The 26,024-nt window shown below is 42.3% G+C and overlaps 2 protein-coding genes and 2 long non-coding RNA genes across 4 annotated transcripts; all 4 read left to right on the top strand.

Annotated features, from left to right (window-relative positions):
• Positions 1-3,699: 3,699 nt before the first annotated feature.
• LOC124276436 lies at positions 3,700-6,629 on the top strand. Its single transcript, XR_006898544.1, has 3 exons — positions 3,700-4,342; positions 5,882-5,944; positions 6,612-6,629. It is a non-coding gene; the product is annotated as an uncharacterized LOC124276436 (long non-coding RNA).
• A 580-nt stretch (positions 6,630-7,209) lies between these two features.
• LOC124276435 (ankyrin repeat domain-containing protein 2-like) lies at positions 7,210-7,912 on the top strand. Its single transcript, XM_046712089.1, has 2 exons — positions 7,210-7,287; positions 7,493-7,912. The coding sequence occupies exon 2, from the start codon at positions 7,509-7,511 to the stop codon at positions 7,770-7,772; it is 264 nt and encodes an 87-aa protein (XP_046568045.1). The 5' UTR covers positions 7,210-7,287; positions 7,493-7,508; the 3' UTR covers positions 7,773-7,912.
• Positions 7,913-13,597: 5,685 nt separating this feature from the next.
• LOC124276430 lies at positions 13,598-17,671 on the top strand. The gene is made up of 4 exons (XM_046712082.1): positions 13,598-13,844; positions 15,779-15,925; positions 16,807-16,863; positions 17,549-17,671. The coding sequence occupies exons 1-4, from the start codon at positions 13,677-13,679 to the stop codon at positions 17,669-17,671; spliced, it is 495 nt and encodes a 164-aa protein (XP_046568038.1). The 5' UTR covers positions 13,598-13,676.
• A 1,313-nt stretch (positions 17,672-18,984) lies between these two features.
• On the top strand, positions 18,985-20,548 carry LOC124276432. Its single transcript, XR_006898542.1, has 2 exons — positions 18,985-20,177; positions 20,217-20,548. It is a non-coding gene; the product is annotated as an uncharacterized LOC124276432 (long non-coding RNA).
• The last annotated feature ends 5,476 nt before the right edge of the window (positions 20,549-26,024 follow it).

Genomic DNA, 26,024 nt, shown 5'->3' with positions numbered 1-26,024 from the left:
GGAAGAATACTACAAGATCATCAGCGACCTCCTAGAAGCATCCAAAACCTCCAAAAAGACTCCTCATCAGTACTATCTTCTTGAGTCGTATGAAGTTCTTCAGCGTAGTGACATTTACAGAACGAAGAAGAAACATCCCTGTGCTTCATTTCCATAGAAGAGACCTATGAAGTTGTCAAACAGGGTCACATTGCGACGGGGCCATCAGGGACGGAACAAAATCGTTCATGGACTGTCCAAGAAGTACGCAAACATAGCCATTGAAGATTTTACCCTCATCAAAAACTTTGGTGTTGAATGCCAGCGGAAGCGTAAGAGAGCTACAACAAAAGGGGACCGTAGTAAAGCCAATCATCCCCAAACACTTCAACTCCAGAGCACGAGTCCATCTTATCGACATGCAATCCATGACTCAAGGACAGTTCAAATGGATCATGGTGTACCAAGACCATCTGACTAAGTTTTGTGTATTGCGCCCCTAACCTCCAAACGCGCAGCAGAAGTGACGTATCATCTTCTTGACATCTTCCTCCTCTTAGGTGACCCATGCGTTCTTCAAAGTGGCAATGGATCTGAATTTACTGCCCAGGTTATTTCTTAGCTGAAGATTATGTGGCCAGGATTGGTGATGGTACTTGGAAAACCAAGACACCCCCAAAGTACGGGTTATGTAGAAAGGGCAAATTGTGACATGAAGGATATGCCTGCTGCTTAGATTGGTGATAATGATACAAGGGATTGGACAGTGGGACTAAAGTTCGTTCATCCTACTGAAGAGATCATCTCCTAACTTAACACTACAGCGTCACAATCTTCAATAGTTGAACATACACAGTGCCCCACTGATGAACTAGAAACTTCAGAAGAAACAATCAACTAGATGCCATTTCATCCAACCAAGAAACAATTCAGCTGCAGAGGAAAAGAGCATGTGAAGCTCAAACTGAACAGGCAGAGCCTGAGGCACAGAGGAGCAAGCCGTGTTCTCACGCATGTCCAAGTAGGAGATAAAGTAGCTGTGCACATTCCCAATGTTGATAGAGGCCGACCCATGGAATATGATGGTGTAACTGAGTGCAGGGACAGCGAAATATGTACTATAGCAGTGAAAAGTGGCGTGCTCGATAGGAAGTATGCTCGTAACCAGTTCGACGTGTGTGCTACAAGACTGTACTCAGCAAATGAATTCAAAACCGTTTCCCTTCGGCAAGCTGTTCACCAACACTCTTACTGTTGTGGACAAGGTTTCACAAATGCAACTGTGCATCCACCTTTACGCTGATGCCACAGTTGTATTCAGTGTGCGAAATAGTTTCCATGTTTTGCTAGCCAGTCAGGCCAGCAATGCCTAAAAGTTACTTGCCCACAAAATAATTCACTAGCCCGAAATTTGAATGTAGAAACTAAGCAATGATTACAGAAAGGTACATGCGTTTGAGAATAACATATTGTCGGCATGACACGGGTTTCATCATTAAGCTGCTCATATGATGAGCATTTTGTAAGGTCATATAAAAGTGTATTATAACTTAACAAGTCGGAGAGAATGACATATTTACAAATGTCCCCATTAAAATTCAGTGATTGTGGAGACTTACTGGCGGGCCCGTGGCTATTTCGCACACTCTTTGTATCTGTCCCTCAAGCCAACTTGTCGCCTGTCTTCCACTAGAGCATTTGTGCAAATTGAGAACTGCGTACAGGCAATCAAGCATTGGATGACAACACACTAGCTGAAGCTGAATGGAGGGAAAACAGAAGTTCCCATCATTACCTCAAAGCGAGTTACTGAACAACTTCATCTACCAGACCTCCACATTGATGGTCATATCCTTGTCCCAAGTCCTGAGGCTAGAAACCTTGGTGTTATTTTTACTCCCACTTATCTCTGGATGCTAATACTAAGTCAGTTTGCAGCAAGTCATTCTACCACTTACGGAACATCTCGCAAATCCGGTGCTATCTTGATGAGAGGACAACCTGTTCATTGATCCATGCGAATATTTCATCTCGGATGGACTACTGCAACTGTCTACTCTATGGCCTACCTCAATCCTAAATAGGGAATCTCCAACGCGTACAGAATTTTGCTGCTAGATTTGTCTCCAGATCACAGAAATACTCTCACATAACTCCTGTTCTGCAGAGATTACACTGGCTTCCCACTTCAGACAGAATCCAATACAAACTCAACTTTTTTGTTTTCAAGTGTCTCAATCACTGAGGCTAGAAAGTATCTATCTGACCTGATCACCAGATATCAGCCCCACCGAAGTCTCCCTCTGAAAATCTTGGTCTTCTTGTTGTCCCACACTTTAGGTCCAGTACGAGGTTTGGGGATCGATCATTTCAGATGGCAGGACCCACTTTCTGGAATCAACTTCCACTGAGTTGAGGACAATTAATAACCTGAAGATTTTCAAATCCTAACTGAAGACATACCTTTTTAAGAAGACATACAGTGTCCACCTTTCATTCTTGAGTTGAGCGCTACTGAGCAGTACTATTGGACTGGAATTGGCGCTATATAAATGTTTTTATGATGACGATTCATTCCTGAGTGAATCAGACATTATACATAATTACTGAAATTGTCAGTAATTGGCAACATATTTACTGATTATACATATTTCCTGTAGCATATCCACAGCGGTGTATACTCAGTATGGTCACACTACCTAACAAACCTTCAATGAAGACTGAAATTAAATCCTCACAGCTTCTATTGACAGCACTATACAAGTATAATGACCGACTGTGATATTATCTCTTCACAACTTGTATTGACATAGCACTATACAAGTATAATGACCGACTGTGATATTATCTCTTCACAACTTGTATTGACATAGCACTATACAAGTATAATGACCGACTGTGATATTATCTCTTCACAACTTGTATTGACATAGCACTATACAAGTATAATGACCGACTGTGATATTATCTCTTCACAACTTGTATTGACATAGCACTATACAAGTATAATGACCGACTGTGATATTATCTCTTCACAACTTGTAATGACATAGCACTATACAAATATAATGACCGACTGTGAAATTATCTCTTCACAACTTGTATTGACAGCACTATACAAGTATAATGACCGACTGTGATATTATCTCTTCACAACTTGTATTGACATAGCACTATACAAGTATAATGACCGACTGTGATATTATCTCTTCACAACTTGTATTGACATAGCACTATACAAGTATAATGACCGACTGTGATATTATCTCCTCACAACTTGTATTGACATAGCACTATACAAGTATAATGACCGACTGTGATATTATCTCCTCACAACTTGTATTGACAGCACTATACAAGTATAATGACCGACTGTGATATTATCTCTTCACAACTTGTATTGACATAGCACTATACAAATTATAATGACCGACTGTGAAATTATCTCTCCACAACTTGTATTGACGTAGCACTATACCGACTGTGATATTATCTCTTCACAACTTGTATTGACATAGCACTATACAAGTATAATGACCGACTGTGATATTATCTCTTCACAACTTGTATTGACAGCACTATACAAGTATAATGACCGACTGTGATATTATCTCTTCACAACTTGTATTGACATAGCACTATGGAAGTATAATGACCGACTGTGATATTATCTCTTCACAACTTGTATTGACATAGCACTATACAAGTATAATGACTGTGATATTATCTCCTCACAAAATAAAAGTACAAGTACAAAAGCAGTTCTTGCAGGATTTGTTGAGAAATGTAAGGTTAATCTTATGGAGCCACGGTGGCTTTCTGGTGTAAGGGAGATAACCCCACAATATGGGGGATGGGAAGGAGACTTATGACTGTCAACACAGCTTGTTCGCCAGCCTTTTCACCCAACCAACCCACCACAGGGCGATCATATAGATTGTCCTTTTAACGCACGTCCAAATATGCCGAGAAATTATTCGTTTTTCTGTTAATACCTGAAGTAAAATATAGATTACAACAGATAATATAGATCTAGTAGAATAATTAAAACCAACATCGACTCATAGTGCAACTGATATTTAGGAAAAGTATGTAGTCATCAGTAAACAGAGTAATGTCAAAGTACTTTTAAAATGTTAGATCAACCCGGCAACGATTATGTCAAGTCTCACATTTCCGGCACGTTTTGGTCAGTCACAAATAACAAACAGCTGCTCGCTGGCCACTGCCGCGAACTTGCATCTATCTGTCAAGTTACGTCATGTTGTGACGTCATATATCGAGCACTGGGTCATAACACGGCAGGTTTTCGGAGAGGCAGAAGTGCGGGGAACGTGAATCTTGTATGAGATGTAATGTCAGGGTAAGTGAACTGAAAATGTGGAGGCAGTCATTATAAACATGGGGTATTGTTTCGTTTGTATGTCGCCATATCTGTTAAGTTTCATCAAAATCTATAAGATGTTATTTCAACACGTGTAAATACTACGGCAAATGTGTATGTTTACCACCCTGGCTGCCGAGGCTATTTTTCTGAGGCACATTTGTTGTCTTCTAAAATGTGAACGTTGTACAGAAGTTGAAGTCGCGAAGCACTGGGTCTGAATTGAGATGTGGGTTTGTGCAGAGATAGAGACTATTGAATTATGTTCTGGTGTACAGTGCATGTTTTGAAACACATATGTCGTCACTTGATGTGTTTGTTTTTGTATAAATGACTAGGTGTAGACCTTTGCTGTTGTCGTTACGCAAAACTTAAACATTGACATAACCGTCACACAGCTTGTCATGAAACGTGGTGTGATGTTAACGATGTAACTTGCTTGGAAACTATAAACCTACGTGACGGTAAACTTGGAGCACTTGCAGTAATACTGAATGAGATCGGTGTATCTACATGGAAACCTGGGTGCCGTTGTACAAAACCTTACCTTTACAATCGCTAGTCCATGAAAGTATCGGTAGTCCATGTTAAAGTATGACTATTGGACTTAAGGTATGGGACTTACTATCACCTTAGCGCTATGACAATCGCTGGTCCATGTTAAGGTATATGACTTACTATCACCTAAGCGTTATGGCAATCCCTGGTCCCTGTTAAGGTATGGGACTTACTATCACCTTAGCGCTAAGGTTGTTTCGTACAACAGAACCCACCGTGTTACTCTACTATTACAAAGCGGCAAATGACAAAACAACATTCTTGAACCATTCATGGGACATAAGTATTCGTTAGTCGGCAAAATTCTCATAGACTTGCATGCTATTTTAGTGTAGCTGTAATAATTGTCATCAATTCAGTTTTCGTTATGTTGTTGTCAAACTTTGCAGGTTGTTAGGAAACCATCTTGGTCACAGGTACATAATTTCCATGTAATGTTCCTTCAAGTATTTTCTGCATTGTAGTTACAATGACACAACAGCGTATTTTTCCCCATAGACGCCATGTTAAACATTGTCATAAGCATGACGCATCAATCAAAATGTGGTCATTCTTGAAATACTGAATGGAAAAATAGAATGGAAATTATGTCTTTGCAGCTGAAATGATTCATGACACATGTGCAAAATATATACAAGATTAAACGAAAAATAAATTCCAGACATTTTTTCTAGCTGCTCTAAATTGACATGTAGAACTGATGTAAATCTCTGGAAATTATGCACAGTGAAGAATACTTATGTCCAATGTCTCAAAATAATTATATCATCACCAGCCTATTCCATTTTATAAGATCATTAAATCTGTATTCAAACTAATTGTATCCAAATGTATTTACCAAGGTGAGTATGTATTGATAGCTGTTAGGGGCCTGGTGGAACAGATTGAGACCATTCTCTGTTAGAATGTAGATCTAGATTATAAAGTCCAATATTCTAAGCATCATATTGTCTGCTCCAGAGGGAGGTGACTTGAAGACAGGGACCTATCAACAAGCCGGGGATGAAGCTGAACAACATGGAGGTAAAACTGGAGACTGTGTGAACATTGTGTTTTCTACAGTGCAGTAAGAGGGATAAAATCAGTTAACGAACAGTGTCCCAACTATATTACCTTTGAGCGCATCCTTTAAGATTAGACTCACTGACTCAGGCTGGTATACATACTTATATCTGATTGTTATAGCAGCAGATCCATGAATGTAGGTGTAGGTCCGGTTGTTAAACCAGCTGAATGTATTGTATGGAATATGTTATGTTTAGTAGTAGACCTGTACATAACCAGTAGTATGGAATATAAACCAACATCAACTGAATGTAATGTATGGAATATGTTATGTTTAGTAGTAGACCTGTACATAACCAGTAGTATATTGTATGTATGTAGATCTGATACTAAACCGTCAACTGAATGTATTGTATAGAGCTAGTACTTCAACATGACAGAATATAAAGATCGAGTACAACAAAAAAACCTGGATATAATGTATAGGTCTTGTGCATATATTTGTACCACAAAAAACTAGCATCCAAGTATATCTACATTGGCAGTGAGAATATACACACATGTTTTATTGTTACTAACTCCAATTCTAAACTGCAGATATTTCATATATAATACTAAACACAAACTGAATATAATGTATGGAACTACTGTGTGTCGTTTCTGAAACCTAACTGTTTTTCTTCAGCCTCGAGTGACGTGGAGGAGATGGGGACCACCGCCACAGTGAGAGCAGCTGACGATAGTGTTCCACATCAAGGAGGTGAGAGCAGTAGGCAGGACTGTGGTACTGGAATGTCACGCCAGTGTCAACACTTGTATCACAGATCAGGATAAGTTATTGTTCCACATCAAGGAGGTGAGAGCAGTAGGCAGGACTGTGGTACTGGAATGTCACGCCAGTGTCAACACTTGTATCACAGATCAGGATAAGTTATTGTTCCACGTCAAGGAGGTGAGAGCAGTAGGCAGGACTGTGGTACTGGAATGTCACGCCAGTGTCAACACTTGTATCACAGATCAGGATAAGTTATTGTGAAGGAGTTGAAACAGTAAATACAGAATGTGAAATGTGTTTTCATTCACTAGATAAGCACTGTTCCAGACGTTACAAAATGTACAAAATTGAAACCCTGACATTCGATCCACATATATTAGATACAATGTACAAGTATTTGCTGTATTGTATTGATAGACAGTGACATCACGTGTACAATGTACAAGTTTCTGTTACAGTGACACAGAAAGACTCCAACCCCACCATGTCGACGGCCTCCTTGATGCCTGCCTTGTTGGGAACATGGCCGAGGTGAAGCGCGTGTCCTGGATCTGGGACAGGTGGACATCAACTGTAGAGGAGGACTGTGGAACCAGACACCGGTGATGGAGGCAGCAGGGTGGGGACACAGAGAGGTGGTGGAGCTGCTACTGAATAGAGGAGCTGATGTGTCACTGGTGGACAAGCACCGTAACAACATCCTTCACAGGGCCTGTGAGGGGAGGACACGTGGGGACGGTGGAGTTGATACTGTCCCTGGACGGGGTGGACGTCAACTGTAGAGGATGGAGGAGCCAGACACCGGTGATGGCGGCAGCACTGGAGGGACACAGAGAGGTGGTGGAGCTGCTACTGAGTAGAGGAGCTGATGTGTCACTGGTGGACGAGGACGGTAACAACATCCTTCACTACGCCTGTATGGGAGGAGATGTGGGGACGGTGGAGTTGATACTGTCCCTGGACGTGGTGGACGTCAACGCCAGGAACAACGACGGGGAGACAGCGGCCGACAGGGCGAGAGTCGAGGGACATCATCAACTGGCGGATCTCGTGTCACGTGCTGCTCGGTGAAGTCGTGTGATGTGGTGCAGACAGTGATGATGCTGTTACTGACACTGACGTGGTGTGTGCCGTTCACGTCGTCGTATTTACATTGTGGGACCAAGTTTAGAATTATTGTTGTGTTTGAGGAGAAATAAAACTTGTTGAAAGCATTTTCAGACATTTTGTCATTTGTTTTCATGTGGATGTTTTCATGATCAGGTAAGAAGATTGTTGGCTGAGTGCAATATTTATATACAACATGAAAGTTGACATAGTGGCGGACATTTATATGTGATTTATGTGACAAACTGAGTCACAGATATGTGACAAACAGACAACAAACTGTTTGTTTACATCTCGATCCACTCTGAGGCCATGTTCGCCTTGCTGACGGGGCGCCAAATGTACAGTGACGGTGACGTCACAATGCCTATGACGTCATGGCTGTTACCCAGCTGACAGACAGGGATACGGGAGTTGGGTTTCAGTTTGTTACAATGAACGTATTTCTCCCGAGATTGTTTTCATGATTTGTGACATCAGGTAATTAGACAATAACTAACGAGTGACGGGGAATGACAGACCATCTTTCCCGAGTTATATCAATTACGCAATTAAGCCTTGGCAAAGGACAAGATAAAGTACACTCATCTATATATTTACAATCTGGGCCTTCGTTCACAAATTTGTTTTCATGATTTGTAAACATTACAGTAAATGTGAACAAGTCAAAGAATCCATCTATATATTTACAAGCTGGTTGGTACTCGTGCCAGTGTGTGGTCAACCGCAGCTTCAACGTAGAAGACTTGTACATGTGAGCAGTTATACTGACATCGGAGTCAGAGAGGTCGCACATCGGGTTTTCTATTCATACCTCAATGAACCGGGGAAAACAAAGTCAATCCTTAATTAAATTTATAATTCCTAATCCACATGCAATCCGCGTTATCAAGAAAAATACATATACGAATATTTAACACACCAGAGAAAATATATAGTGTTATACAAATGAGTCTTGTTTACGTCAGCTGGCTGTCTACCGCTCAGTGCCGCAATGTGATGACGTCGCGTGTTTCAAATTTATACATTGTATACAGAGTTACAACGTTATTATTTCAGCACAGTGTAACCAAATTGTAACCACCGTGTAACATTCAGCTTGAATCGATTGTTTTCAAACAGCTTCTTACGTCAACAAATTCTAAATGTATATCTGCCTCGCCATCGGTGAAAGTGTCGATATTCTAAGTTCGCTACTTTTCCACATAAATCGTTATACCGAAGCCTTCGAATGTGTTAAGTAAGCACCCTTGTTTGAAATCTCGATATCCACAAATTCATACCTTTGTGTCATGGAGTAAACTATTTCAATAAGTTTCTTTAAAACTTCATTTATTCAAAGGACATAATTGTTTCAGCATGTACACAGTACACCGATATTTTATCCCCTTTGTCTGTTTGATGTGTTCAGTAAATATTGGTGTATACCCTCTTATCATAAATCCTCCTCCGGGCAGAACCCATAATTCTAAATGCTATCAGTAAATGTCAGTTAACACCTCCCCACGTCGGCGAATCTTACCTGTGTACATGTGCATAGGCCAGTGACCTTACAGAACGTGGCGTAATGTCTCTCTGTATAAAACCTGACTGACATGATCAGTGAGGAGACGGTCTCCAGTCTTGAAGACAGGCACAGATGATCGACAGGAGCGGACGTGTTGTGCGGCTAGTCAAGGCTCACCCAAACATCTTCGACATCGTGCCGTTCCTGTCACGAGAACAGACCAACAGGGAAAACATGCTGATCCAGTACGCTGCTGACCAGAAGCGTCCGTCCAAGAAGAAGAAATACATGGACTTGGAGAGACGACTGGATGACATCAGTCACCAGCTCGGACAAGGAACACTGTCGGTGAGACAGTTTTCTGATTCAGCATTCCACCTATTGCATTTGGGTTAAAATCTATGGATCAATCTCTGTGAAAAATGTTTGCTATATGTAGGCAGTTGCCTATTTCGGACTTTTTTAATTTAAAACCTTCTGATGTTAATTACATAAAGGCTTGGCTTTTATATCGTGTGATAACCATGACTGGCTATGCCAGCGGTGGAATGATAGAGGGCTCATTAACGGCAACAAACTTAGAACATATAGACTCTTTCAGAACTCACTTGATACTGAACCATATCCTCAACTTATAATATACCGATCTCATAGAAGCTTGCTCATGGCCAAATTACGTACGGGTACTTTATTCCTTGAAATGGAGACTGGGAGATTCTCACGACCGATTGTCCCTTTGGACGAAAGGATTTGTAAAATGTGCAACTCTATAGTAATCGAAGACGAAATCCACTTTCTAACTGTATGCAATTTTAATTCCTATTTAAGATACAATCTATGGAAATACGTTATCTCCTTGGAGCCCTACTTCCCGAACTTTTCTCCACTGCAACAAACCTGCTATCTAATGAAAACTCCCTGTGTTAGTAAATCCTAGCCGCCCTGGTCTATAGAATGTACAGGCGACGGAAACTGTATATCAACTGTTAGTTACCTTTCATCCTCCTGTTAATATGTACTGTTGAATATGTATGTGGGTGTGTATATTTAAGCACGTCAGTGTGGTTTACCATTCACCCATATTACCTGTTGTGTTCAAAACATGTCATGCTGTGTCTCAGGATGACCGCAGTATGTGTGTATGTTCGCGTGCGTGTGTGTATATATGTAGGTGTGTTCATGTATGTATCTGTCTGTATGAATGTACGTACGTAAATTTCTAAACTATTTTATTCACTTTTATATTTAAAAATATATCCACATATATTCAAGTAATTTAGTGTCTCGTAGGCCAATTGGCCGGGTGCTGTTTAGTGTATTATTATTATGACCTTCTTCTTCTTCTTCTGTACCCTGAATACGCATCAGATATGCGATGTATTTACTAAAAATGTCACGTATTTACTTATGTGAATTATTGTAGCAAAACGTTAACATCTGTCAACTGAGTTTGTTGATGAGTGCTTCCAGTATGGAAATATACTGATAAAAATATAAACTGTGGTTGTCTTCTCATCGGGTGTGTTCTCATCCACAATACCGCGCTAGCCCAGCCTCACGTTCACGTTGAACATCTGTGACAGAAGAATTGTTTATCTCCCAAAGGATTGTTGACAAGTCTTTTTTTATCCAATATGAGAGGTTCACACCTGTGAAGAGTTATACATTGAGAGGTTACACACCTGTGAAGAGTTATGCATTGAGAGGTTACACACCTGTCTGGAGGTATACATTGAGTGGTTACACATCCGTCTGGAGTTATGCATTGAGAGGTTACACACCTGTCTGGAGGTATACATTGAGTGGTTACACATCCGTCTGGAGTTATACATTGAGAGGTTACACACCTGTCTGGATTTATACATTGAGTGGTTACACACCTGTCTGGAGTTATACATTGAGGGGTTACACACCTGTCGGGAGCTATACACTGAGAGGTTACACACCTGTCTGGAGTTATACATTGAGGTTACACATCCGTCTGGAGCTATACATTGAGAAGTTACACATCCGTCTGGAGTTATACATTGAGAGGTTACACACCTGTCTGGAGTTATACATTGAGAGGTTACACATCCGTCGGGAGCTATACATTGAGAGGTTACACACATCCGTCTGGAGCTATACATTGAGAGGTTACACATCCGTCTGGAGTTATACATTGAGAGGTTACACACCTGTCTGGATTTATACATTGAGTGGTTACACACCCGTCTGGAGTTATACATTGAGGGGTTACACACCTGTCGGGAGCTATACATTGAGAGGTTACACACCTGTCTGGAGTTATACATTGAGGAGGTTACACACCTGTCTGGAGTTATACATTGAGAGGTTACACACACCTGTCTGGAGTTATACATTGAGGGGTTACACACCTGTCGGGAGCTATACATTGAGAGGTTACACGCCTGTCGGGAGCTATACATTGAGGGTTACACACCTGTCTGGAGCTATACATTGAGAGGTTACACATCCGTCTGGAGCTATACATTGAGAGGTTACACACCTGTCTGGAGCTATACATTGAGAAGTTACACACCTGTCTGGAGTTATAGGTTGAGTGGTTACACATCCGTCTGGAGTTATATATTGAGTGGTAACACACCTGTCGGGAGTTATACATTGAGAGGTTAATCACCTGTCTGGAGGTATACATTGAGAGGTTACACATCCGTCTGGAGCTATACATTGAGAGGTTACACACCTGTCGGGAGTTATACATTGAGAGGTTACACACCTGTCTGGAGTTATACATTGAGTGGTTACACACCTGTCGGGAGTTATACATTGAGGGGTTACAAACCTGTCGGGAGCTATACATTGAGAAGTTACACACCTGTCTGGAGTTATAGGTTGAGTGGTTACACATCCGTCTGGAGTTATATATTCAGTGGTAACACACCTGTCGGGAGTTATACATTGAGAGGTTACACACCTGTCGGGAGTTATACATTGAGAGGTTACACACCTGTCTGGAGTTATAGGTAGAGAGGTTACACATCCATCTGGAGTTATACATTGAGAGGTTACACACCTGTCGGGAGTTATACATTGAGAGGTTACACACCTGTCGGGGAGTTATACATTGAGAGGTTACACACCTGTCTGGAGTTATAGGTAGAGAGGTTACATCCATCTGGAGTTATACATTGAGAGGTTACACACACCTGTCGGGAGCTATACATTGAGGGAGTTACACACCTGTCTGGCGTTATACGTTGAGAGGTTACACACCTGTCAGGAGTTATACATTGAGAGGTTACACACCTGTCTAGAGTTATACGTTGAGTGGTTACACACCTGTCTGGAGTTATATGTTGAGAGGTTACACATCTGTCTGGAGTTATACAATGACAGCTTGCACTACTGCCAGGGAGTTGACATAGGAAGTTGACGCTCCCTAGCTGTTAGGATTCCAACATTAACTGTTGCAAGACGGACGACACTGACAAGTCACCGATAACTGGGTCACTGGCATGTTTCGAGTTTAGGTGCAAATGTCTTTTCTCACAGATGCCTATATAGTGAGATCTTACACAAGATAAATAGAATACATTAATCACGTATATCAATAGTTTCCTTTGAATGACTAGTGAAGAACAAACCTAATTTCATTCCCAAGATATTCAGTTTGTTTTGTTGTGTGAATAAGGAACACACAGAGACACGGGAAGGTTTAACTCCTTATATTCCTAATTCGGCTTTCTCAAAATTGGACTTCCTAACATGATCAATGTGATAATACCCAGTCAATTAAACCTGACCCTCCATCAGTCGTCACTCACGACAACCATAGGCCTACATTCGGTTGCTAGGGTCCCACGCACCCCTCCATGGAGTCGTCTCTCAGTCTCACAACCCTGAGTCAAGCTTCAACCTTGAATCATCATTGGTTCGAGTACCTGATTTCTATCTGCCCTTACGACAGAATGAGGTGTGTGGCATAATGTGGTGAACTCACGTGAGGTTTACCTGATGCAACACCCTCACGTGCCTCCATGACGACTGACGACACCACCGTTCAGCTTGCAGGATTCGTCTGTTCCGACCACGCCCCTTTGACTTTCTGACATCAATCCGATAAATGCTACCGAAATAACAAATGAATTTGTTTTGTTTTTAAGTTAAATACCTTTAATGCAAATAAGAAGACAAGCCAACGCAAAATAAAGAGAGAAAGCCAGTTTAGTGTACACAGAAACCATGCGTTCATTTCTGAATGAAGTAGCGGGTTTATTGAAGTCTGACAGAGTTGTCTCCCCTTGTTTACTCGCCCTACTTCTCGGGGCAGTGTTTACATTAGATGTGCTATAAGTTGACCTGTCAGTAGGGGACGCCGACACATCGGCCCGCACGCCATGGCGCTCACAATGTACGACAGCGTTCTTCTAGTGCCTCTGGCAGTAATCATTATAGTGTTGACACAGCAGAAGACGAAAACATTCTTGCTGCTGGATGCAAGTTTGGCACTGATTGAGTCGGTAGCCCTAATATTTGCCTCTTCACCATTTACCTACGAGTCTCTGGTAAGTTAGTTTAATTATACGTACGTGACATACTATTCCATGTGAATGTAGCAGCGCCTGGAGTCATCACATAGATGACATCATGAACCTCCTTGGTCAAAACGTCAGTGGTTCGAATCTCTCACGGGACGCGGATATTTTATGGGCGCTACATAAAGTCAACATTACATTCGAGCTAGCCTTGCGCTAGGGGCTGTACTGTACTGTACTGAATGCTAGGCCCATTTATGCATAGTAATTATATCCTTGAAAGTCTAGATATAAGGACCCCAGTCTGTAATTTATATATTTGTTAGAAATTTTGAATTAAACTATTAATTAATATCTTAGATACTTGTGCAAGTCTGTATTCTAGCTGACTTTCGCAACCTCCATTCAAACTAGGCCAAAGGCCACAAGGTACACACAGATGCCAAATTAAGCTTGCCAGTCAAGTTTGATTTCCTTGCACTGTTTCACGTCCAACTTGACTGCAGACAAATAACCTTCTTGTCAACATTGTCCATGTAATTATAGTTTGCAGCTTTTGGTTAGAAGATATGGGGTGTGGGGTGGAAATATGTCCTCACAACCAGCTAGTTGATGATTTGTGGAACCTGTTCTTGTAGAATCCTATAGATGACATCCTAACCATGTCAACTTGGTTTTATAGGGTTAACCTCTTTGGCCATCTGGACGAGGTGTTCAACTTTGGGTCAAGAGGTCTGCATTCTGAACATTGCTTTGTTAGTCGAAACTAATGCCAGAAATAAAGCAAGATGAAATACCTCTTAATGTGTGAGAGATATTTCAGATAAAAGCAATATGCAAATGAGACATAAACAGTGTCAGGTAGTACGGATGGGGTGACATTTAGGGTGATGTTTACTGATGCTGACAATTATTGTTCTGTCTGGTGGCACTGGGTGTGCATGTGTCCGATCAGGTTCCTGACATCCAGTGCAAGTCTGTGTCACAATCTATATATGTGTCTACTATTTCAACTGCAGCTCCGTCCCAACTCGCTGCCTTTCATATTCAGTGTCACAGCTGAAATCAAATATCTTCACATACGAAGCATTAAGCCAGTATGTGGGGCAAAGACTTCTATTTTGTCTAAAACTCTGAGCCAAAAGTATACCGTCAGTACTTCCTAAAGCTAAAATTTGTACAATCTCCTCAAATAATAAAACATCCTCAAATTTGTCTTTAATTTTCAAATTTCTTTCAAATTTCAAAACGTCATAATCTCTTAAATTGCAAAAGCAAAGCAATCAATTGAAAGTATCTATTGATTCAATATTATCAAATCACAAATATATCTATTTTACAAAATTACAAATGACAAAATCTCTATATATTTCTTCATCCATTTTATCCATTGTGTATAACAGTGACAGAGGTTATCTGCCTGTCCATCGTCAACATCGGTTTCAGTCCAGTTCAACGTCTTGACTCAGTTTAACATGTGCTGCAGTTTACATAACGGCCCTGTTTCAGTCCAGTGTACCCTACGATGGTTTACATCACCTCTTGACAGTTCCCTAACACCATTGCTCTATGTCATCTGTTTCAGTCCAGTGTACCCTACGATGGTTTACATCACCTCTTGACAGTTCCCTAACACCATTGCTCTATGTCCCCTGTTTCAGTCCAGTGTGCCCTACGATGGTTTACATCACCTCTTGACAGTTCCCTAACACCATTGCTCTATGTCCCCTGTTTCAGTCCAGTGTACCCTACGATGGCTTACATCATCACTTGACAGTTCCCTAACACCATTGCTCTATGTCTCCTGTTTCAGTCCAGTGTACCCTACGATGGCACATCACCTCTTGACAGTTCCCTAACACCATTGCTCTATGTCTTCTGTTTCAGTCCAGTGTTCCCTACGATGGCTTTACATCATCTCTTGACAGTTCCCTAACACCATTGCTCTATGTCTCCTGTTTCAGTCCAGTGTACCCTACGATGGCTTACATCACCTGCTGAATCAGTTCAACATGTGCTATGGTCTAATGACACCCTTGTTCTATCTCTTCTTTGCCCGCTCGGCTAAAGGCGAAGAAGCTACCTTAGCTCTCCTGGCTGCTCGGACCGTTGTGAGTATCTTGACATTCAAACTTCTTCCCTTCTCTTAGATGATCTCCAGGGTAGAATAGGTCTTCAGCAACCCATGCTTGCCACAAAGGCGACTATGCTTGTCGTAAGAGACGACCAACCGGATCAGGTGGGCAGGCTCGCTGACTTGGTTGACACATGTTATCGGTTCCCAAATGCACAGATCGATGCTCGTGCTGTTGATCACTGGACTGTCTGGTCCAGACTCGATTATTACAGACTGCCGCCATATTGCTGGAATATTGCTGGAATATTGCTGAGTGTGGCGTAAAACTAAACTCACTCACTCACTCACTCACTTAGATGATCTGATTGTTTTAGAGCAGGTGCGTGTTCTCAATGTATTGACAATACACTCACACAGGCTAGGGTCTGTTTGTTTGTTTGTGTTTGTGAAGGATATGTACCTGATCAAGTGTCCTTGCACCAAATGCACATGAAAAAGATTGTTGTAAGATCTATTGGACCTAAAATGTTAAGATGATAAGATTTAGATGATAATTCCTAAATATTTGATTTACACATATCCTAACATTGTAACTGAACATAATATCATATCACATTCTTCCATTATGTTTTTCTAATGATATGTTTCTCTGTTCAGCTAGTCCCACTCGGATGTATCTGGGTAATACAATGAAATCATGAAAACGTTTGTATTTGCACATATAGTAATTACATCGAGACTTACATCTGGTGCATCTTCAGAACACAGATCAAGTGTGTAAACATTAAAAGGCATATCATGTAATGCATTTCAGAAAATATTTTCAAAACAAACAGCATGATTTGAAAACATGCCCCAGCAACTGATCTTTTCAGATAAGCCCACAAACAATCAGGTGTTTCTCTCTGTGTACAGGAACTTGGTCTGATGTTCTTCAACCAGTGTCGGAACCCGCAGATATTCAACGACAGAGTAAGTACCCCCAATGTCATAAGTATACGACATCACTCACCACAGTATGTAACCTCACCGTCTACAGTATACGACATCACTGACCACAGTATACAACCTCACCGTCTACAGTATACAACCCCACTGATCCAAAGTATACAACCTCAAAGTCTACAGTATACAACCCCACTGACCACAGTATACAACCTCACCGTCTACAGTATACAACCCCACTGACCACAGTATACAACCTCAACGTCTACGGTATGCAACCTCACCGTCTACAGTATACAACCTCACTGACCACGGTATACACTGTACCTAGCCCACTGACTCACCATCTACAGTATACAACCCCACTGACCACAGTATACAACCCCATTGACCCTCACAGTATACAACCTCACCATCTACAGTGTACAGCCCACTGACCACGGTATGCAACCTCACCATCTACGGTATACAGCCTCACCATCTACGGTATACAGCCTCACCGTCACCACGGTATGCAACCTCACCATCTACGGTATGCAGCCTCACCGTCTGCTGTGTATAACCCCACTGACCACAGTATGCAATACCTCACCATCTACGGTGCAACCTCACCATCTACGGTATGCAGCCTCACCGTCTTCTGTGTACAGCCCACTGACCACAGTGTACACATGAAGTGGATGCATTATATATCCATGATGTTCCTCTTGTGTACACCCTTGTGGTTCTGTCGATAGCCATGTGGTTTGGTCTGACGGCATTCCATCTCTACCAAAGTGGTGCCGTAGCTTCGAAGTCGGGCCCAGGTCTTTCATCAACAAGTGCCTCAAGGTGACATCGTCATGGAAACCACGTTTGGCACAATTGACATCGTCAGTGCAGCCTTTGTGGGATGGCTGGTTGTAGTGCTGCATCGTGTCCTCAGTCGGTGAAGTCTTAACACAAATTACAGTTTAACAGTTTGACAGTAACACCACCGTCTCATTTGTCATGTGGCGACATGAGAAGCCAACGCACATGCTCTCATGTTTGTCAGTCTGCACGTGTGTGACATTCCTCCATGAGCACATCCTTACAGTGGCCTGTGCTCCGACACCTGTACCTCATTGCCCTGATGGAGTCTATGCCCTTGGTTTCATGCAACCTCGCTGATAAAGGGGTACATCTGTTGCCGTCTCCACAATGTAGGGTGTGTCTCAATCATGTCACATCACTCACTATCCGTGAAGGTCCAGTTTGAAGATAGTATTGACCTTGAGTAACCCATGCTTGTCAGGTAGAGGCATGGGATCGAATCCAGTCAGGCTCGCTGACTTGGTTGACACATGTGTGTCGGTTCGGAATGTGCTGGAATATTGCCGAGCTGTGGCGTAAAACAAAACTAACTCACTCCACTCACTCACTCACTCGCAGCCTCCAACCCTCATCCACTCCACTGCTCACTCCACTCACCCATTCACTCACTCCTCCACCCGCTTTGCCTCATTCCACTCACTCACTTTACCACTTCCTCACTCACTCCACCCACCCACCAACCCACTCCTTTCACTCACTCACTCCTCACTCCACTCACCCACCTTCACTCCCACAGAGCCCACTCACCCACTCCTTACCCATTCACTCACTCACTCCATTCCTCAACTCACTCCACCCACTCCACTCCTCCTCACTCCACCCTCCTCCCTACTCCTCGCTCAACCACTCGTTCAACCACTCAAGCACCCCACTCACTCAATCGCTCACTCAACAGCTCCTGTTGTGTCTCCGCAGTTGCTGCTGGTGCTGGTAGGCTGCTTTGCCTACAGTGTCGTCCACCAGAGGATCATCTTGACCACATTAGACTGGATTCTGTATGTGGTTGGCTTCGTCCAGATAGTCCCCTTCTGACCGGACTCCTGCGAGGTGGAGAGGAGGCCCATCCCAAGCAGGACTAGATGTGGAACGTTGACCTGTGGATGTAGAACAAGTCCCCAGATAATGTATGCATGTGGTGTGTTCTAGCTACATGGACCAGGTCACCAGGCTCACTCTCTTGTATTTCCCACTTTGGATCTGTCTTTATAAATCTTGAATGACATTTGTATTGTCTATGGAGATATGTGTGTAACTGACAAGAGACTAACCAATACTCCCTGGGTGAAGGGGTTGCTCTTTGAAACAAATATCTAACACATAAGGATGAGATACTCCCCAACTTGGCTGCTGGTTGCAGCTAAAGAAGAAAAGTCTCCTACTGCTTCATAAACTGAAGAACAATCATCCCGGCAACTGACCCAGCAGATCTTGTTACAGTTTAGATATTACTGTGATAACAGGCTTGTGAGTCCCCATTAAACCAGCAACACCAAGTCTATAATATTCAATTATCTATTAGATACAACAAGGATGGTTGCAATGAATAACAGGTAATATTGGGTCGCAAATCTAAAATATTAACTAAGTGTCTATAGTTACTTCAGAGTGTTTTCCAAGAGTGTTGATTCCACTTTAGCTTGCTGGCTGAGCTGCTGGCTGATTCCACTTTAGCTGCTGGCTAAGTCCAGTTGATAAGACATTACTCTGAGTCAACAGAATGGGCATCATGTGACCTTCAGCCAGGATACTCTCCTCAGACATTTGGGACTGACTGGGCTACACTGACACCAGGTGTCTAAAGTGGTTGGAGTTACTGTAACATTAAGCACTAAGACAGTCAGTGAGTTGCTGGTGAAATACAGTGATGTTTGAGGTTACACAGAAACAAGGAACTGGAAGTTACATTCCGCAGCTCCATACCATTAACGAATTTCTAGGTTGTCAGGCGAAAACCAATATAACTTCAACCTTTCTCTCAGTTGTCACAGGACCAAGACTTTACTCTGTCGATTCCACCTCAAACTTATGCATTGTCAAATGATTATTTAACTCCTTCCATTCAATATGGTGTTTATGTCATTCATGAAATACCTACCACTGAGCCTGAGGTTTCCTGATCTCTGTATCCTCCCACACATGATACAGCATCTCCACACATCTCTTCATCATATCACGCGTAGTTTCCTGATCTCTGTATCCTCCCACGCATGATACAGCAACTCCACATATATCTTCATCATATCACGTAGTTTCGGCTCTATATGTCTTTGCTTTATAATTGCATAAGTTTGATTTGTGGTGTGAAATTTGAATCTGATCTGTAATGCCACAACTGCCCCTGGACAAATTACTAAGGATAATGGCGGCTTGTTGGCAACTGTCTGGCAACTGTGATTGGCCACTGTCTAAGTAGGATTTGGTTTAGTGATGTTTTCTTGAATACCTTCATTGTTACATTCAGCATAATCGCAACATTAGTGATCCGGGTTTTACTTTGAGGAGTTACCTGAAGGTTTTACCTGAAGGTTTTACCGAGGAGTTACCTGAAAGGTTTTACTGAGGAGTTACCTGAAGGTGTTACCGAGGAAGTTACCTGAAGGTGTTACCGAGGAGTTACCTGAAGGTTTTACCGAGGGAGTTACCTGAAGGTTTTACCGAGGAAGTTACCTGAAGGTTTTACCGAGGAGTTACCTGAAGGTTTTACCGAGGAGTTACCTGAAGGTTTTACCGAGGTGTTACCTGAAGGTTTTGCTCCAACATTACGTGTCCTCATATCCCTGTTGGTTGTCTTGTCCTACAGAGATGCTCCATCAGATGCAGGACACAGACTGTTTGTAATAAACTGTTGTCTGCTTGATGTTGTGTATATTTCAAACTGTCATCTTCAAAGCTTCGTATGCAGCTAAATGCGTTACCTCACTTGGTTGTGCTAGGATCATATGATCATTAGTTTGAATCCACACACAGTAATTGTTCATGTCAGAATTGTGACAATGATCGTGTTTTTGTCAGGACGGTAGACACGTGTGGGTCACTGAGTTATTTTCTCAAACTATAAGCGACAAACCCTTTTCACATCCATAAGAAATCTCGGCTAAAAGCGGAGTCGACTGTACAATGTCGGGTCTGAAACAGACAATCCAGTGATGCATGGGCTACTGAGACAAAACTGAAACACTGCTGACCGCAATGTTCAACTCTTGTCGCAACCCATGTCCCTCTTGGAAGTGAAACGTGATGTGTGTATGTAGGTAAACCCTTGACATAGTCAATAAAGTCACATCTCACATGTTGGAGTATTTCCCGCACTACAAGGCCAGTGAAGACAAGAGAAAATATGGCATGAAAACCAAAACATGTTATTTTGGGGTTAGTTTATTTTAGAATAGGGAGCTGGTTGTAACATACCAATTTATCATTAGATCATCCAAAGTGATAGAAGTTCACCAGTCAGCATCACATCACAAATTTAAATTTTGGAAAATGTACCTCCTACACAACACAAACAACGTACAACTAAGGTCATCTCAGCACTTGGTTTAAGGAAGGTCTGTGTCAGACGCTTCCACACTTTGTCATTTATTTGTAGGTAGAGAATAAGCCATCTCTAGAAATAAAACCAAGGTTGTATTATACAAAAATAATATATTGTATGATCTGTTTTTATTGAGAATGTTGGAGTTCGATTATGGGAAATTACATTTGATGTATATGTTATTTTAACTTTCTGACAATCTCATTTATTTCAATTATGAAAATCAATCTAATTCAAGACATCTTTTGTTATGATGAACTGTTTGCAATGTTTGTTTTATATCATGATGGAACTTGTCAGGGTAATGCGTCCTCTACACGTCAATAGAGGCAGCGGCTGGAACGCCTCTACTCAACAAATATTTTACTTTGTGACCAATCATTATTATCTCCCAAACTATTTTTATACATTATATGAAATATATTTTTAATTGTTGTAGCGTTTGCATGTCGTTTCCTTATCTATATCTATCGTTTTAGTTATATTACATTTTATAGAAAACCTACTTACAATAAATTTATTTTATTATAACATGTTAAAGTCTTTTTCTTTGTCTAGTTGTGTAACCTAGTATCAAGGATACAGAGAGGTAGTCTGAACTGTCAGATGGAGCTGGTCTCTGATCTTTGCTTTGTCAGAACCATGACCATGATGGTGAGGGTGATTCAAGGTGAACTTTACTCACCACTGGTGAGGTTCAACAAAGGTGCGAACATTGTCTTGCCTTACATGCTACTGGTGAGGTTCAACAGAGGTGCGAACATTGTCTTGCCCTACATTCTACTGGTGAGGTTCAACAGAGGTGCGAACATTGTCTTGCCTTACATTCTACTGGTGAGGTTCAACAAAGGTGTGAACATTGTCTTGCCTTACATTCTACTGGTGAGGTTCAACAGAGGTGTGAACATTGTCTTGCCTTACATTCTACTGACGAGGTTCAACAGAGGTGTGAACATTGTCTTGCCTTACATTCTACTGGTGAGGTTTAACAAAGGTGTGAACATTGTCTTGCCTTACATTCTACTGGTGAGGTTCAACAGAGGTTCGAACATTGTCTTGCCTTACCTGCTACTGGTGAGGTGCGAACATTGTCTTGCCTTACCTGCTACTGGTGAGGTTCAACGTAGGTGTGAACATTGTCTTGCCTTACATGCTACTGGTGAGGTTCAACAGAGGTGCGAACATTGTCTCTTGCCTTACCTGCTACTGGTGAGGTGCGAACATTTTCTTGCCTTTACATTCTACTGATGAGGTTCAACAGAGGTGTGAACATTTTCTTGCCTTACATTCTACTGGTGAGGTTCAACAGAGGTGTGAACATTGTCTTGCCTTACATTCTACTGGTGAGGTTCAACAAAGGTGTGAACATTGTCTTGCCTTACATTCTACTGGTGAGGTTCAACAGAGGTTCGAACATTGTCTTGCCTTACCTGCTACTGGTGAGGTGCGAACATTGTCTTGCCTTACATTCTACTGGTGAGGTTCAACAGAGGTGTGAACATTGTCTTGCCTTACATTCTACTAGTGAGGTTCAACAAAGGTGGGAACATTGTCTTCCCTTCCATTCTACTGGGTGAGGTTCAACAGAGGTGCGAACATTGTCTTGCCTTACATGCTACTGGTGAGGTGCGAACATTGTCTTGCCTTACATTCTACTTGTGAGGTTTCAACAAAGGTGCGAACATTGTCTTGCCTTACATGCTACTGGGTGAGGTTCAACAAAGGTGCGAACATTGTCTTGCCCTTTACATTCTACTGGGTGAGGTTCAACAGAGGTGTGAACATGGTCTTGCCTTACCTGCTACTAGTGAGGTTCAACAGAGGTTCGAACATGTTGTCTTACCTTACCTGCTACTGGTGAGGTAGGTGAACGTTGTCTTGCCTTACATTCTACTGGTGAGGTTTCAACAGAGGTTCGAACATTGTCTTGCCTTACCTGCTACTGGTGAGGTGCGAACATGTTGTCTTGCCTTACATTCTACTGGTGAGGGTTAAACAGAGGTGTGAACATTGTCTTGCCTTACATTCTACTGGTGAGGTTCAGCAAATTTGCGAACATTGTCTTGCCTTACATTCTCTACAGGGTGAGGTTTCAACAAAGGTGCGAACATTGTCTTGCCTTACATGCTACTGATGAGGTTCAACAGAGGTGCGAACATGGTCTTGCCTTAATTGCTACTGGTGAGGTGCGAACATTGTCTTGCCTTGCATTCTACTAGTGATGTTCAACAGAGGTGTGAACATGGTCTTGCCTTACCTGCTACTGGTGAGGGTGCGAACATTGTCTTGCCTTACTTGCTACTGGTGAGGTTCAACAGAGGTGTGAACATGGTCTTACCATACCTGCTACTGGTGAGGTTCAACAGAGGTGTGAACATTGTCTTGCCTTAATTGCTACTGACTGGTGAGGTTCAACAGAGGTGCGAACATTGTCTTTGCCTTACTTGCTACTGGTGAGGTTCAACAGAGGTGTCAACATTGTCTTGCCTTACATTCTACTGGTGAGGTTCAACAGAGGTGTGAACATGGTCTTGCCTTACCTGCTACTGGTGAGGGTGCGAACATTATCTTGCCTTACTTGCTACTGGCGAGGTTCAACAGAGGTGTGAACATTGTCTTGCCTTACATTCTACTGGTGAGGTTCAACAGAGGTGCGAACGTTGTCTTGCCTTACATGCTACTGGTGAGGTTCAACAAAGGTGCGAACATTTATCTTGCCCTTACATGCTACTGGTGAGGTTCAACAGAGGTGCGAACATTGTCTTGCCTTACATTCTACTGGTGAGGTTCAACAGAGGTGCGAACATTAATCTTGCCTTACCTGCTACTGGTGAGGTGCGAACATTGTCTTGCCTTACATGCTACTGGTGAGGAGGTTCAACAGAGGTGTGAACTGATTGTCTTGCCTGACCTGCTACTGGTGAGGTGCGAACATTATCTTGCCTGACCTGCTACTGGTGAGGTGCGAACATTGTCTTGCCTTACATGCTACTGGTGAGGTTCAACAGAGGTGCGAACATTGTCTTGCCTTACATGCTACTGGTGAGGAGTTCAACAAGGTGCGAAATTGTTTTGTCTTACCTGCTACTGGTGAGGTTCAACAAAGGTGCGAACATTGTCTTGCCTTTTACATTCTACTGGTGAGGTTCAACAAGGTGTGAACATTGTCTTGCCTTACATTCTACTGGTGAGGTTCAACAGAGGTGCGATCTTTGTCTTGCCTTACATTCTACTGGGGAAGTTCAACAGAGGTGTGAACATTGTCTTGCCTTACATTCTACTGGTGAGGGTTCAACAGAGGTGTGAACATGGTCTTCCCTTACATGCTACTGGTGAGGTTCAACAGAGGTGTGAACATTGTCTTGCCTTACATGTTACTGGTGAGGTTCAACAGAGGTGTGAACATTTGACATCTTGCCTTACATTCTACTGGTGAGGTTCAACAGAGGTGCGAACAATGTCTTTGCTACTTACATTCTACTGGGGTGAGGTTCAACAGAGGTGTGAACATTGTCTTGCCTTACATTCTACTGGTGAGGTGCAACAGAGGTGTGAACATGGTCTCTTGCCTTACCTGCTACTGGTGAGGTTCAACAGAGGTGCGAGAACATTGTCTTGCCTTACCTGCTACTGGTGAGGTTCAACAGAGGTGTGAACATTGTCTTGCCTTACATGCTACTGGTGAGGTTCAACAGAGGTGTGAACATGGTCTTACCATACCTGCTACTGGTGAGGTTCAACAGAGGTGTGAACATTGTCTTGCCTTACCCTGCTACTGGTGAGGTGCGAACATTGTCTTGCCTTACATGCTACTGGTGAGGTTCAACAGAGGTGTGAACATTGCCTTGCCTTACATTCTACTGGTGAGGTTCAACAGTGGTGTGAACATTGTCTTGCCTTACCTGCTACTGGTGAGGGTGCGAACATTGTAATCTTGCCTTACATGCTACTGGTGAGGTTCAACAGAGGTGCGAACATTGTCTTGCCTTACCTGCTACTGGTGAGGTTCAACAGAGGTGTGAACATTGTCTTGCCTTACATGCTACTGGTGAGGTTCAACAGAGGTGTGGACATTGTCTTGCCTTACATTCTACTAGTGAGGTTCAACAGAGGTGTGAACATTGTCTTGCCTTACCTGCTACTGGTGAGGTGCGAACGTTAATCTTGCCTTACATGCTACTGGTGAGGTTCAACAGAGGTGTGAACATTGTCTTGCCTTTACATGCTACTGGTGAGGTTCAACAGAGGTGTGAGACATAGTCTTGCCCTTACATTCTACTGGTGAGGTTCAACAGAGGTGTGAACATTGTCTTCCTTACCTGCTACTGGTGAGGTGCGAACATTGTCTTGCCTTACCTGCTACTGGTGAGGTTCAACAGAGGTGTGAACATTGTCTTGCCTTACATGCTACTGGTGAGGTTCAACAGAGGTGTGAACATTGTCTTGCCTTACATGCTACTGGTGAGGGTTCAACAGAGGTTCGAACATGGTCTCACCGTACACTGTTCTAAGTGGTGAAGTTTCTGTTCTTACGTAACTCCCGTACTGACATCTGAATAATGGTCTTCACTCAGTAGATCTACCTCGCATTCCTCTCTGCTGTCAAGATTATGTTGACTAACCTTAAGTTTATATTCATATGGGTGTGTCACTTTAATTAGTAAAATCAACTTTCACTTAGGTGTTATTGTATGGTGATGTCATGCCGACAGCCAGTTAGCAACTAAACGCTGTACTGTAGCCAGGTCACGTGACGATTTATTAACTCTCGGTAGTTTCCGGAATACGAATAGTTTTT

This window comes from Haliotis rubra, unplaced genomic scaffold (genome assembly GCF_003918875.1).
Source record: "Haliotis rubra isolate DU_JTF1 unplaced genomic scaffold, ASM391887v1 Scf2090, whole genome shotgun sequence".
Taxonomy (NCBI): Eukaryota; Metazoa; Mollusca; class Gastropoda; order Lepetellida; family Haliotidae; genus Haliotis; species Haliotis rubra.
This window is presented reverse-complemented; position numbering and strand designations above follow the sequence as displayed.

What these genes read in the sequence shown, in the direction of transcription:
- LOC124276435 (XM_046712089.1), top strand. Translation starts at nt 7,509, where the DNA reads ATGGCGGCAGCACTGGAGGGACACAGAGAGGTGGTGGAGCTGCTACTG.
- LOC124276430 (XM_046712082.1), top strand. Translation starts at nt 13,677, where the DNA reads ATGGCGCTCACAATGTACGACAGCGTTCTTCTAGTGCCTCTGGCAGTA. An exon ending in TCCTGGCTGCTCGGACCGTT is followed by an intron (nt 15,926 to 16,806) that starts GTGAGTATCTTG and finishes CTCTGTGTACAG; the next exon opens with GAACTTGGTCTGATGTTCTT. An exon ending in CGCAGATATTCAACGACAGA is followed by an intron (nt 16,864 to 17,548) that starts GTAAGTACCCCC and finishes GTTCCTCTTGTG; the next exon opens with TACACCCTTGTGGTTCTGTC.